Source organism: Kogia breviceps, chromosome 3 (genome assembly GCF_026419965.1).
Source record: "Kogia breviceps isolate mKogBre1 chromosome 3, mKogBre1 haplotype 1, whole genome shotgun sequence".
NCBI classification, from domain to species: domain Eukaryota; kingdom Metazoa; phylum Chordata; class Mammalia; order Artiodactyla; family Physeteridae; genus Kogia; species Kogia breviceps.
In genome coordinates this window covers 94,012,008-94,027,255 of record NC_081312.1, presented here as the reverse complement: position 1 = coordinate 94,027,255, position 15,248 = coordinate 94,012,008, and the positions used below count along the sequence as shown (strand labels likewise).

Here is a 15,248-nt window from a genome sequence, read left to right as displayed (position 1 = left end):
CGGGACATCCTGATATCATGCGCCATTTTGTTGGGTGCAATAAGAAGTACCCAATTCACTTACATAGTATTTAAAAAATGTTTAACCTAAGTCTAATCAACCCTTATGATTATCTGTAGAATTACCAGCAATAGTTAGAACTGTAGATGATGTTAGTGTGACCTTACATAGGTTGTTAGTAACTACTCTGAGTCTCAGAGCCATCATTTATAAAACAGTGACAATGAATCAAATAAATGTATGACAATAACCTAAATATACTTTGTTGAATTTTTGTAGTTTGTTTACAACCTTAAAGTAGTTTGTGTATATTACAGTAAGAATTTAACATATCAGTTTACCTCTTCTGTCAGAATCCATTCATGGCCACCAAGTATATAGCTGAATGAAAACTACATTTCTTTTTTCCAGGTAGATTCCTTATGTAATTACTTTATGTAATCTGATGGCATGTTTCAAGAATTCCCTGTACTTGCTTAGATCCATAAGCTAATAAAGTCCCAAGTATGCTAGAAAGTTTTCTAATCTCGAATGTTCAAGGGAGATTTCAGGTAGGAGAGCATGGATTAGAGCATTTCTGTACTTCTTAGACATTTAGATTGACTTCTATGTAATAAACAATTTTATAGATCAAAAATGGTCAAATATCAGCAATTTCCTGTAGCTTAACCTAATGCATGCTTTAGTGGCAGAGGCTTAGTAGTACAACATATTTATCTGCCAAACAATCATTTTTCTCCCTTATGTTGTAGAGTAAGATTTTCTCAAAGGAAGAGAGAGGAAGGATGTGGACTGATCCAAGTTTGAAGGGAATTGGGATGTGGAGTGGTATTCTAGTTACCTTAGGCTGTTTCTTCATATCATAGGCTCCACTCCCATCCCCCACCCCCATGTACAACGGATATTCTTTTCAGTCACTTCTTACCTCTTGTCTCTCTTTTCTAGGTAGTGAGAAATGAGGCAAAAGGGAAGAACATTTTTCTATATCTTCTTTTTCCACTCTAAACTCTAGACTGGTCGTTTGGAATAGGCAGTTGCAGGGTCTTGAAAACTTGAGATTTCCAGTTTCTCTGGTTCTCTTCCAAAGATAGCACTTAGAAATAATGATACCTTTTTTTTTTTTTTTTTACCCCAGTTGCTCATAGAATGTGGAAGGTAATATAGGTTGTGGGACTTCAAGTGCATTTTCTTTTATAGAATATGAACAATGGAATAATAACTCATAAGAGATTGGGAAATAAAGTTTCAGACCATAAAGGGAGTATTGAACTTATAAAATCATAACAAGATTCCTCCCTGGGATATGGCCCTTATAACAAGGGCCTGTAAGAAAGTGACTTATCTTCCTTAAAGAATGAGTTCTGGGCAACCATGTACAGTTTTACCATTTCCTCAAACAAGAAGAAATCAATTTATTGGAGGACCTTCCCCCTTAAGGAAATGTGGTCAAACCTGTTTTATAAATAGCTTTATTAAAATCCTTAGTTCTTGGCAAGCCGAATTATTGCCACTGTGAAAATTATTGTTTGTGTCCTAGACAGCTGCTCAGGAAGCAATCCTGCATGCATCTGGAAATGGCATGCCTTCACCATCTAAGGACTACTGCATGCTATATAACCCTCATTGGACAGCTCTTCCAAGTACCCTAGAAAATGCAGTAAGTAAATCACAGCTTCTATTTATTTATAAACATAAAAATATTGAATGGTAAGAATGAGTTATGTTTTAGTATATAAACTAGTTATATTATGATTAATAAATATTTATTGCTTTTGTTTAAGTATTTCTCTCTGTGAGAAAAACAAGTTCGAGAATTTAAAAATACTTGCCTCAAAGCCTTATTGTCATCAAATATTTCTAATTTAAAAGAACCTTGGGACTTCCCTGGTGACACAGTGGTTAAGAATCCACCTGCCAATGCAGGGGACATGGATTCGAGCCCTGGTCTGGGAAGATCCCGCATGCCACGGAGCACCTAAGCCTGTGCTCCACAACTACTGAGCTTGCGCTCTAGAGCCCTCGAGCCATGCGAGCCACAACTACTGAGCCCATGTGCCACAACAACTGAAGCCCGCGTGACTAGAGCCCATGCTCCGCAACAGGAGAAGCCACCATAATGAGAAGCCCACGCACCACAATGAAGAGTAGCCCCGGCGCCCCACAACTAGAGAAAGCCTGCGTGCAGCAACGAAGACCCAACACAGCCAAAATTAAATAAATAAATAATTTTTTTTTTTAAAAAGAACTTTGTATTAAACCAATGTTGATACTTTGTCATTGAATGCATTTAGGGTGAAATATGATATTTATAATATTAAAGATATTTCTTCTTTCCAGACTTCCATTAGTTTAATGAATCTGACTACCACACCACTGTGCAACCTTTCTGATATTCCTCCTGATGGAATAAAGAACAAAGCAGTTGTGGTACAGTGGGGAGCCTGCCATTTTCTTGAAAAAGCCAGAATTGCACAAACAGGAGGTGCTGAAGCATTGTTGGTTGCCAATAACAGTGTCCTCGTAAGTTATAAAACTATAATAACTTCTTTTGGGTTCATGATATCAAATTTCACAGGAATTGAACTATCTTCTTTGTGTGTGGTTTAGAGGCTGAGTTTTGAATAATCTGATGGTAGGATTCTTTTTAAATAAACATTTTGGTTATGATCGGTGTTTAATTGGAAAATTTTGTTTCTTTTCCATTCCTAAAGTAGACAAGACCATATTAGGAATGTGTGTGTGTGTATCTGTGTGTAAAGTATCAGTTTAAGTTTATGCTAAACGGATTCCAGTTTGAGAACTCTTACTATAACATTAAAAACACATGAAACTTCGTTTTATAACTTTAAAAAGATGTAATGTTTGTATTTAATGAATAACTTGTATTTTATTCTGTAAATACACTAGTAGTTCATAAGTCTTCACAATATGTTTTTTTCTTTTAGTTTCCTCCCTCAGGGAACAAATCTGAATTTCATGATGTGAAAATACTGATTGCATTTATAAACCACAAAGACTTTAAAGATATGAAGCAGGTAAATTAGTAATTATATATTAGATAAAGTTTATAAATAGTACAACTTTTTACTTTTAACCATGATATTTAATTTAAATTATTATATATGTTCCATTTGCTAACAAGAGGTTATAAAGGCCTATCAAGTTTTTATTTGGAAAGTATGCACCCCCCATTGAGCACAAGGTGTTTCAGAGTCCTGACTTTAGAAGGGATATTTCTTTACTTTGACCTCTTTAAAAATCTTTGTGTTATATCACTTAACTTTAAATCCTTGAACAAAATGTGATTGTGTGGAACATTGCACTTTCAAGATTTAATAAACCAAAGCATAGCCTCATAATTTTGACAAAAGACTATATATCATGATGTCAAAACAGTTGTTATTCTTGGCTATCTTATGTATAGTGTCCATTCCAGAATGAAATTGGAATATTGCTGCCATATGCTATAGTAAAAAAAAACTAATTCCGGTGTATTAACTGTTATTTTGCCTTTCAGACTCTCGGAGGTAACATTACTGTGAAAATGTATTCTCCATTGTGGCCTAACTTTGACTATACTATGGTGGTTATTTTTGTAATTGCTGTGTTCGCTGTGGCATTAGGAGGATACTGGAGTGGGCTAATTGAATTGTAAGCTTAATTAAACTTCATTGTTTTTAAGATAAGTGGTTAAAAATTGTTTGTTAATCATTTTATCGTGTAACAACAGTTAAAGTTCTGCTTGTTCTTAGAATATAGTGCTGATGATTAGATTGCAGGTTTGTCCTCATACAGGTCTTTAACTTTTCACTGAGAAGAAGGGAGTCATAGGTTCCTTTTGTTCTTCTTTTGGCAAGGAAACATTGAAATTTCACCAGACTCTTAAATTAAAATGTTTAATTACCTCTCCCAGAAAAGGTGGAGATAGTTAACATTCTAATGTGCCTATTTATTTAGATTAGAAGAAAATAAAGAGAAGATGGGAAGTTTTTCAGCTCCTCCTGAGTTAAGTCATTACAATGTGACCTCATCATTCTATTTAATGCTTTAGGAATTCTAAGGATATTAATTAAACATGTCCATATTTTAATTTAAACATAGAAATGACAAATGTATGTGAAATTTAGATTTCTCTATTTAATAACAACCTAGGCCCAGTCTTCTTACAGTTATGTACTTTTGGCTATAGACTAAAGCAAGCAATGTAGTTTATTTATTTTTTAAAGATTTATTTATTTAATTTATTTTTGGCTGCATCAGGTCTTAGTTGTGGCACGTGGGATCTTTGTTGAGCCATGCGGGATCTTTTGTTGGGGCACAGGCTTCTCTCTAGTTGTGGCGCACAGGCTCCAGAGCACGTGGGCTCTGTAGTTTGCGGCATGTGGGCTCTAGTTGTGGTGTGTGAGCTCAGTAGTTTTGGCACACAAGCTTAGTTGCCCCGTGGCATTTGGGATCTTAGTTCCCTGACCAGAGATCGAACCTGCATTCCCTGCACTGTAAGACAGATTCTTTACCACTGGACCACCAGGAAAGTCCCAGCAATGTAGTTTAGAAGGATCAGTTCATATTTATAACTCTGAGTAAAAAATTGTGCTCAGAGCATATTATTTTATGCATAAATGACGATATATTCACTTGTGAATTGATCTATAGATTCCATTCAAAAGGGCTTACTTGACCCTAGCCAAAGCTAATAAAGCTTATTTGTAATTTCTTAAAGTACTAAAATTTGATTGACTTTCATCAAGAGAGAAGTCTAGGGTTTAACAAGTGTAGATTCCTAGAGTATTGAGCTTAAAATATTTTACATATTTGGAAAACACATTTCAGCATGTATTAGTCACATGATTTCACATGAGTAAGCATTATTTTTGTTCATTATTAATCTTTATAAAGCATAGTATGTAAGATCTCCAAAATCATTTTCTAGATTATATGGTGAAACTTTATAAATACTTTCCCAAAAGCTACTGATTCATTGAAAATGTTTTTCCATTTAATATATATCTTCACTATACTTACATTATAATGTAAATTGTTTCATCTCTAGAGTAGTGCTTCTCAAACTGTAATGTGCATACAAACTGTCTTGAGAGCTCATTAAAATTTTTAAAAATTCAGATTTAGTAGGTTTGGGATGCGTGGTGAGACTGCATTTTTGACAAACTGGCCCATGGACCACACTTTGAGTTAGCAAGGCAAGCTTCATATACATGTCAGGGCAGGCTCCTCCTCAAGAAAACTGGAGGTGGGAGAGCAGCACATATAAGTTGTTTTATTCATAAAACATGATGGGCAAAAGCAAAGAATGTGTTGCCTTCAGTAGCCAGATTGGGAGAGGAGATGTCCTTTACCTGCAGGATTATGGATTTTGAAATTGAGGAGGCTGATTCTAAGAGCAGGATAAAGATAGAAAGAACTAAATGTGTGTGTTGGTGGCGGGGGGTGACAGTGTAGAGAAAGAGAGTATGAATCAGTAATAAAATGAAGAAAGTTTCATAAAAAGTAGAATTATTGAGGACATAAGGACTGTTCGCAACAACATGGCTGGATTTTGATGGCATTATGCTGAGTGAAATAAGTCAGATAAAGGAATACCAAATGATCTCATTTATGTGTGGAATCTTAAAAAAAAAAAAAGAACTCATAGAGCAGAGAAAAGATTGGTGGTTACCAGAGGTGGGGAGGTGGGGCGGGGGCAAAATGGGTGAAGGTACAAACTTCCAGTTATAAAATAAATAAGTCCTGGGGATGTAATGTACAGCATAGTGACCATAGTTAATAATACTGTACTGCATATTTGAAAGTTACTAAGAAAGTAGTTCTTAAAAGTTCTCATCACAAGAAAAAAAATGTTTTAACTGTGTGGTTATGGATGTGAACTAGACTTATTGTGGTGATCATTTTGCAATATATACAAATATAAAATCGTGTCATACATCTGAAACTAATATGATGTTATGTCAATTATATCTTAATTTAAAAAATAACACAAGGACTGTTACTTAGCAAGTAAAGAGAGTTAGACTGAAAGAAAAGGGAAAAGAGAATAAGGCTTAGGGAATGGAAAATTTATCAGAACAGGATCTCATAACGCAGAACTACCCTGTCAAATGAAAGAGGTACTTTTTGCAAAAGGGAAAAATGCCTTGATTCCGTATAAAGACTTTTCAGTAGAGAGTTAAAGTCTATTATAATGAGTCCTTCTTGTAACAGGTTCTCATCATAAACTCAAGATGGCAGGAAAGAAAGCTTAGCTTCTCATTGCATGTGGCTCTTGAGCTGATTTAGGAGTACAATTTTTTAAAAAGATGAATTGTATTATTTTAACATGATATAATTTTAGTATATGTTTTCCTTCAAGAAATTGCCTGGTGCTTTTTAGTACACTGAATATGAATATATGACTCTTTGATTATTATGGCTTATATATGTTCTGTGATAGAAATGTCTTTAAATGAATCTGTTTGCAATGAGAGATACCAAAGGTTGGCATGTTTTCCCACTCAGGTACTACTTTCATTGAAACTTTTGTTAATACCCTGTCATCTAGCTCTATAGTTTCAGGGAGGTACTGTGTGTCTCTCCCCAGTCCCTCTCCCAGCTCTTTTCCCAGGCAGCCTCCCTAGTGTCACAGATGCCTAGAATAGTAACCATCCCAATCCACAGTTTTCTAATAACAAAGTGGCATGTTGGTAAATAAGCAGTTTGGCAAATGTACAGTTTCATAGAAATAAATCTTTTTTTAACCTAAAGTTTGTATTGAGCCCAGACCTGATGAAAAGGGTCAGGATATACGAAAAGGGAACAGAATTTAGTAGACCAGAGTTGAAGGAACTGGAGCTGGAAGAGTATGTAGTGGGTTCCATATAACTGAGAAGAGACAATTAGGTGACAGAACAGAGACTCACTGCTCAACAAAAGAAGCTTGTGACCCTTTCCTCTTGAACTCCTGTGTCTGCCTTTTATTAGCTGTGTGACCCAGCAAGGTTGTTGGGAGAATTAGAAACTATTTTGCTATCTTATATCAAGGTAGGACTAAGCTATGTCTTGAACTCCTTTTGAATCCTTCATAATATGTCAATGAGCACTGAACAGACATATAGAAAATACTGAGTTGACTGAGAGAAGAATTTAGTGTTTTACATTGAAGAGAAGCTAATTTTAAAAGTACTTTCCTATTTGCAAGTTGGTAATATTAAGTGTGTAAAAAGAATTGGTTATCATTTGAAACTTATTATGTCAATGTAATTTCCAAATTAGATAATATAAACATTAATTTGTTTATGTACTAAATGTCATCTGTTTCAACAATTTTGCCTCCAGAAAAAAATGCTATTTCAAAAGTTAGTGGTTAATAACAGATCAACTCTTGAGGGTAGAATTATAGGGAGTTTTTACTTTCTAGATTAAATATTTCTTTTTTGTGTATAATTTTTAAGTATATTACTTTGTAATCAGAAACAAATCTAAGTTGGTGTTAGAGATAGATTTTTTAAATAGCTATACTTGGCAGAGATTTGCTGAAGTTCCTGTGTATGTTTATGCAGGGAAAGCATGAAGGCAGTGACAAACACTGAAGATAGAGAAATGAGGAAAAAGAAGGAAGAATATTTTACTTTTAGTCCTCTAACAGTTGTAATATTTGTGGTCATCTGCTGTATTATGATGGTCTTACTTTATTTCTTCTACAAATGGTTGGGTAAGAAATCATATTTTATATTAGCTACTTTTAGCATACATCTTTTTATTTACTTTGCCAGATTTATCGTTTCCTTTAAGGCATTCTACCTGGAAAACTTAAGTGAATAGTTAAAGAGTGATATGAACTTTTTAAATTGTCAGAAGTGTTAGGCCCTTATTACTCTGGGATTAAAAAAATATTCCAATTAAAAAAATACTGTGTCCAGTGGGGTGGTGGTGGTGGGATGAACTGGGAGGTTGGGATTGACATGTATGCACTACTATGTATAAAATAGATGACTAGTAAGAACCTGCTGTATAGCACAGGGAACTCTACTTCACTTTGCTGTGCAGTAGAAACTAACACAACATTTTAAAACAACTATACCCCAATAAAAAAATTTTTAAAAAAGAAAAGAAAAAAAATTTTAAAGAGTAGAAATTAAAAACTAGTGTGTCCTACAGAGGTGGAGAACAAACGTATGGACACCAAGGTGGGAAGGGAGGATGGGATGAATTGGAGATTGGGATTGACATATATACACTAATATGTATAAAATAGATAACTAATGAGAACCTACTGTATAGCACAGAGAACTCTACTAATGCTCTGTGGTGACCTAGATAGGAAAGAAATCCAAAAAAGAGGTGATGTATATATACGTGTAGCCAATTCACTTCGCTGTACAGCAGAAGCTAGCACAACATTGTAAAGCAACTATACTCCAATTTAAAGAAAAAAAAAGGAAAAATAATACTGTGTCTTGAAATAAGAACACTTCTTCATGGATGACTTGAAAGAATTACTGTGGCCCTTAAGTTTCCCTCTCTGCAGTTAAAGCGTAATAGGCCAGTATCTAAGCAGAAGACTAAGGATTTCTTGGTGGCTATATATAGTTATATGAAATAGAAGATTATTCAAATTACGGATTTATTGCTTCTGCTTACCCCCAAAGTGTGGTTTGTTCTTTTTGTCATTTTGCAAACCAAGATGTTGTATTGCTCCAATTTTGTTTTACTTATATAAACATTTAAGATCATACTACATCTAAAAACACACAGGTACTTGCCTGTGGTCTAGAGAATAAATTATACTTTTTCCTTTAAGAAGGTAGGATAATGGCTTGCCCATCCCCTGGCCAGTCTTATTAGTGGTCTGATAGGATGGAAATTTGCTATTTGTGGCCAACATATAGCAAAAAGAGGAGGGAGCCCTCTTTTTCCCTCCTCTTTTTGGAGAGGGCTCCAAAAAGAGGAGGGAAAAAGAGAGTGTGCCTGATGAGAATTAAAAACCCTTTGTAAAAACCACCACAGGCTACAATGCTTATTTAGAGAATATTAGTATAAGTTTCTGGACTAGAAAACTGAGGCCCCAAAGTTAGTTTCAGCTTATTGTTCAATTTCTCCTGTCCTATGGCAGCAGTTTTAAAACTATACTTAAGACATATATTTCCAATTAGAAAAATTTTTCTTTGAATATCACTCATATTTCAATATGTTGCTGGGAGAGTGGATAGCAGGGTGATATTTGTATTAGGTCATCATTGCACAGCTAATTTTTCTGATTTAATTCTCAGCTTTCAATTGTTTGTGTCTGACCCTCAGTTGATATAATATAATGGTCTTTGACAGAAAAAAGAGATTTTTCTACCTTACCCTAAAGCATGTTTTCATTTTTGGTAAGGAATTACCTTAAACTCATCCTTATTTTAAAAGTTAACCCTGCTTATAACTGTAATTTTCAACATAGGAGGAAGATCAATTAACCTCATGGTTATCCTAGGACATGGGATTTAATTATGACTCTGACAATGGTGTGTGATATTGCAAGATTTAATATACTTTCAAATGGTTCGTTATGGCTAAAATTGCTGCCATTTCTTAATATGTTCAATGTACTAAATTGCTAAGGTTCTCCTTACCAATTTATGTTGTTATACTCAAGAAAGTAACTAAAGATAGTTATATTAACCAAATTCTTTCTCATGTCAAATCATTTTCTTAGGTATAGTATGACATTGAATGAGACACCTTAAAACTCTCTTAGGGCTCCAGAGCATGATTTCCACCAGAGTTTTAAATCTTGGGTTGGAGACCTTTGGTGGATGACTAACCAAACTCAACTTGGCAATCTTTGACTGTCAATCTTACTACTCAGATTACCATATATATCCAATAATAACAATAATGAATGATAAGGAAATGAAAAAATAATTTGTCCAAGATCACCAATTAGAAAGTTTCTATCCCTTATTTACTGTCTCTAGTTTACTGTCTTTTCTCACATACAAAACAGTTATAGTTTTCTGAAATCTAGTGGAATTTGCAAAATTCAGTTAAAATTTTTCTTTCCATTGTGAAATTTTGAGAAAGTTCAGAAAACAAACACTTTTAGAGTACAATAATTTCTCCCCCTTTTTAACAATAGCAAGATCAAATGTTTATAATTTTAAATAATTCTCAAATAGGTATAGCTAATATGGAAAAACATTTGTGAATTTTAACTACCTTAGTATCGTATCTAGACAAAGAGGCTTGTTTAAGTGGATTTAGTTTTACCACATATAAAGTTGTTAGAGATAAATTCCACCGTAGGAAAATATAGACATCATGATTAACATCTAAGGTAGGTGTCAGTTCTCATCCTTAAGATGCAATTTAAAAAGCATTTATAATGTTTTATTAATTGCTCCATTCATTACATTTAAATTAAATACGCACAGATGTCTACAACTCACTTTATAGACGTCTTTAACAAACGTGAGTTTGAATCATTGAATGATAGAAAATGCAGAGCCACTGACATAAATTGTAGCAATATTTTCTTAAATCAGTCTCCGAAGGCAAAAGAAATAAAAGCAAAAATAAACAAATGGGACCTAATCAAACTTACAAGCTTTTGCACAGCAAAGGAAACCATAAACAAAATGAAAAGACAACCTATGGACTGGGAGAAAATATTTGCAAAAGATGCAACCAACAAGGGGTTAATATCCAAAATACACAAACAGCTCATACAACTCACTATCAAAAAAACAACCTAATCCAAAAATGGGCAAGACCTAAATAGACATTTCTCCAAAGAAGACATACAGAGATGGTCAATAGGCACTTGAGAAGGTGCTCAACATCGCTAATTATTAGAAAAATGCAAATCAAAACTACAATGAGGTTTCATCTCACACCTGTCAGAATGGCCATCTTCAAAAAGTTCACAGATAAATGTTGGAGAGAGTGTGGAGAAAAGGAAACCCTCCTACACTGTTGGTGGGAATGTAAATTGGTGCAGCCACTATGAAAACAGTATGGAGGTTCCTTAAAAACTAAAATTAGAGCTACCATATGATCCAGCAATTCCACTTCTGGGTATTTATTCTAAGAAAACAAAAACCTAATTAGAAAAGATATATGCACCCCATGTTCATTGCAGCATTATTTACAATAGCCAAATTATGAAAGCAACCTAAGTGCCCATCTCTAGATGAATAAAGATGTGGTGTGTATATATATATATATATATATATATATATATATATTCATATACACACACAGTTTAATATTACTCAGCCATTAAAAAGAATGAAATAATGCCATTTGCAGTAACATGGATGGACCTAGAGGTTGTCATGCTAAGTAAAGTAAGTCAGACAGAAAGAGTAACATCATATGATATCACATATGTGGAATCAAAACATAATACAAATCACCTTATTTACAAATCAGAAACAGGCTCACAGACATAGAAGAGAAACTTATGATTACCAAAGGGGAAAGGGAAGGGGGAGGGATAAATTAGGAGTATGGGATTAACAGATACACACCACTATATATTAAAAAGATAAACAAGGATTTACTGTATAGTACAGGGAACTATATTTAACATCTTGTAATAACCTATAATGGAAAATAAGCTGAAGCTGTACACCTGGAACTAACACAATATTGTAAATCAACTATAGTTCAATTAAAAAATATATTAATTTTTTTTTTTTTTTTTTTTTTTTTTGTGGTACGCGGGCCTCTCACGGTTGTGGCCTCTCTCTTTGCGGAGCACAGGCTCCAGACGCGCAGGCTCAGCGGCCGTGGCTCACGGGCCCAGCCGCTCCGCGGCATGTGGGATCCTCCCGGACCAGGCCACAAACCCGTGTCCCCTGCATCGGCAGGCGGACTCTGAACCACTGCACCACCAGGGAAGCCCAATAGTACATTTTTTTAAAAAGAAAGAAAATGTGGAGACAGCTTCAGCCCCTAAAGAAATCTTACCTGTGTGTAATGGAACTAAAACAACACATAAAATACCCACCCTTAAAGCTCAAGATCAAAATATTTTCAGTTTAGTAACCAATTCAGATTATGGTATGGTCTCTGCATTGAAAGTATTATGATCCAGTAGAAAAGCTAAAGAATTAATATTGATTGTATAAATATTTTCTTATCATGTTTCTTTCTGTTCTCATATAATTTAGTATCTTTTTTGTTTCTAGTTTATGTTATGATAGCAATTTTCTGCATAGCATCAGCGATGAGTCTGTACAACTGTCTTGCTGCACTAATTCAGAAGATACCATGTGGACAATGCATGTATGTATCTCTTATGAGGAAGCCTATAATGTTGGTTTTTGTAATTTAAAATAATACAAGGAAAAATAGGAGCATTATTTTAAACCTGTGCAGTCCAATATGCATGTCGCTATTTTAGTTTAAAATAATTAAAATAATAAAATTAAAAATTCAGTTGCCCAGGGCTTCCCTGGTGGTGCAGTGGTTGGGAGTCTCCCTGCCGATGCAGGGGACACGGGTTCGTGCCCCGGTCCGGGAAGATCCCACATGCCGTGGAGCAGCTAGGCCCGTGAGCCATGGCCTCTGCGCCTGTGCGTCCGGAACCCGTGCTCCGCAACGGGAGAGGCCACAACAGTGAGAAGCCCGCGTACCACAAAAAAAAAAAAAAAAAAAAAAAATTCAGTTACCCAGTCTCATTATCCACATTTCAAGTGCTAAATAACCATATGTTGCTAATGGCTACAGTATTGGACAGCACAGATATAAAGCATTTTCATCATCACAGTTCTACTGAACTGATAAATATTTTATTATGTATCATTTGTTGTACTTAAAATCAAGACTTTTAAATTGATATTTCGAAAGTTTTCTTGTCACTGTGGCTAACTTTGTTTGTCACATTAACTGAACATTGTGTTTCATCTACAGGGTAAATTAACATATTTCAATCTCTCTTTTAGGATTATGTGTCGTGGCAAAAGCATTGAAGTGAGACTTATTTTTCTCTCTGGACTGTGCATAGCAATAGCTGTTGTTTGGGCTGTATTTCGAAATGAAGATAGGTATGAATACTCATTGTATTTGCTTTTAGATTAGTCTAAGGATGGATTATTGTATATCTTGCCTTGATAATTGTTCATTATGATTATTATGGATTTTTTTGGCTTTTATCCCAGAACATCATAGTCTTGAAACATGCTAAATAAATTGTTAAATAAACAGATCTTGTGCTAATGGATTTGAGGTTCTCTCGAGAAGGAAATAATGAATTAGGATTTAAACATCTAAGCTGAAATACACTTCAAAAATATACTTAATTATGGTATAGCCACACAATGGAGTGCAATGCAGCTGTAAAGAATGAAGATCTCTCTGAATTAATATGCAGTGATTTCCAGGATATATTTTTAAGTGAAAAAAGAAAATATGAAAGAATATCTAGAGTATGCTACCTTTCATGTGAGAAAGGAAATTTCAGAAAATATACAGGTATCTGTCCATTTGCAGGAAGAATAACCAGAAAAAAAATTTAACAGTTGATTAATAAAATTATTAATACCCAAAAGGATTTAACAGCCTAAAGTTTGGGAGCAAAGCTCGTACAATTTTAGGCAGCTTCAGGTATGATAATCAATTGATAATTTTTCATGTTAATTGTCAGTTTCTGGTAGAGTATGTTGTATAGCTCTCATTTCCTTTATGTTTTAGCTATCTGGCTGTATATTAACATCAATGTCCTTTGTTATGAGCTACCTTTCTTAAAAGAGACATGTATAAATTCAAAGATTAAGGATAAATATGCACTTACGTCTGATATACATTCTTCTGAGGTAGCCTTTCAACTTTTTCTTAGTGTAGTAGTAGTATTCATTATTCTACTAGCACAGTAAATTACTAAATATGGAGAATATAAAAGGTTTTTCTGTTATAATTGCTGCTTAGTAATTGAATACTCATATCATACCAATTGAACAGTATTACTTTAGTGATCTGTTTCTTTTGAAATGTTCCATTTAAAAATAACAGTAAAACAATAGAGTAATTTCTTTTGATTTTAGGTGGGCTTGGATTTTACAGGATATCTTAGGGATTGCTTTCTGTCTGAATTTAATTAAAACACTGAAGTTACCCAACTTCAAGGTAAAGTATACTACTTTGCTAACTAAAATAATTTTTTTCTTTTTTCTTTTTTTTCTGCGGTACGCGGGCCTCTCTCTGTTGTGGCCTCTACCGTTGCGGAGCACGGGCTCCGGACCCGCAGGCTCAGCGGCCATGGCTCATGGGCCTAGCCGCTCCGCGGCATGTGGGATCTTCCCGGACCGGGGCACGAACCCTTGTTCTCTGCATCGGCAGGGGGACTCTCAACCACTGCGCCACCAGGGAAGCCCAAATTTTTTCTTTTTAAAACAACTTTATTAAGGTATAATTTACATATAATGCACCCATTTCAGGTGTACAAATTGTTGAAATTTTACAAATATGTAACTTTGTAACCACCATCCCAATCAATTAGAGAATATTTCTTTTCTTTTCAAAAGCTCTATCATGCCCTTTAGCAGTCAATCCTAATCGCCAACCCCAAGCAAATACTGATTTGCTAGCTAAAATAATTTTGATCATTCATATAATATGCCAAATTCATATAATCTGTGCAAGACTAAATATCAGGGAAGAACATTTCTTTGACTCAGTGATTTTTTTGTGTGTGGGCTCCTTAGTTGTGGCAGGCAGCTCCTTAGTTGCAGCTCATGGGCTCCTTAGTTGCAGCTTACCTGCTCCTTGGTTGTGGCATGTGTGCTCCTTAGTTGCGGCTGGCAGGCTCCTTAGTTGCGGCTCACCAGCTCCTTAGTTGTGGCATGCAAACTCTTAGTTGCGGCATGCATGTGGGATCTAGTTCCCTGACCAGGGGTTGAACCCAGGCCCCCTGCATTGGGAGCGCGGAGTCTTAACCACTGGACCACCAGGGAAGTCCTTCAGTGATTTTATTTTTGAAAGAATGACTTAAAGCAGATAAAAGTTTGAATGTGATTTGTAGAATAAAACTACAAATAGTAATAACATTAATTGCCTTTAAAAAGTGTTCAAATGTGTGTTACATGTTTATTTGTATTTGTAAAATAATATATCTTAATTTAGATATGGGAAGTTTGACCTTTAAATTTGTTTCTTTCTTCAACAGTCATGTGTGATACTTCTAAGCCTTCTCCTCCTCTATGATGTATTTTTTGTTTTCATAACACCATTCATCACAAAGGTATGATATTTTTTAAATCCATGAGAAACAT

At 34.8% G+C, this 15,248-nt stretch overlaps 1 protein-coding gene across 6 annotated transcripts in view; it reads left to right on the top strand.

The window, feature by feature from the left end:
* The window catches only part of SPPL2A (signal peptide peptidase like 2A), a 49,424-nt gene that overhangs the window by 16,683 nt on the left and 17,493 nt on the right, over positions 1-15,248 (top strand). For all 6 annotated transcript variants that reach the window (XM_059057902.2, XM_067029242.1, XM_067029240.1 and 3 more), the window contains 9 exons: positions 1,538-1,657; positions 2,338-2,520; positions 2,946-3,035; positions 3,518-3,651; positions 7,551-7,702; positions 12,168-12,264; positions 12,924-13,025; positions 14,022-14,103; positions 15,143-15,217. In XM_059057902.2, coding sequence (XP_058913885.1) covers positions 1,538-1,657; positions 2,338-2,520; positions 2,946-3,035; positions 3,518-3,651; positions 7,551-7,702; positions 12,168-12,264; positions 12,924-13,025; positions 14,022-14,103; positions 15,143-15,217 — 1,035 coding nt within the window. The remainder of the gene's footprint in view (positions 1-1,537; positions 1,658-2,337; positions 2,521-2,945; positions 3,036-3,517; positions 3,652-7,550; positions 7,703-12,167; positions 12,265-12,923; positions 13,026-14,021; positions 14,104-15,142; positions 15,218-15,248) is intronic.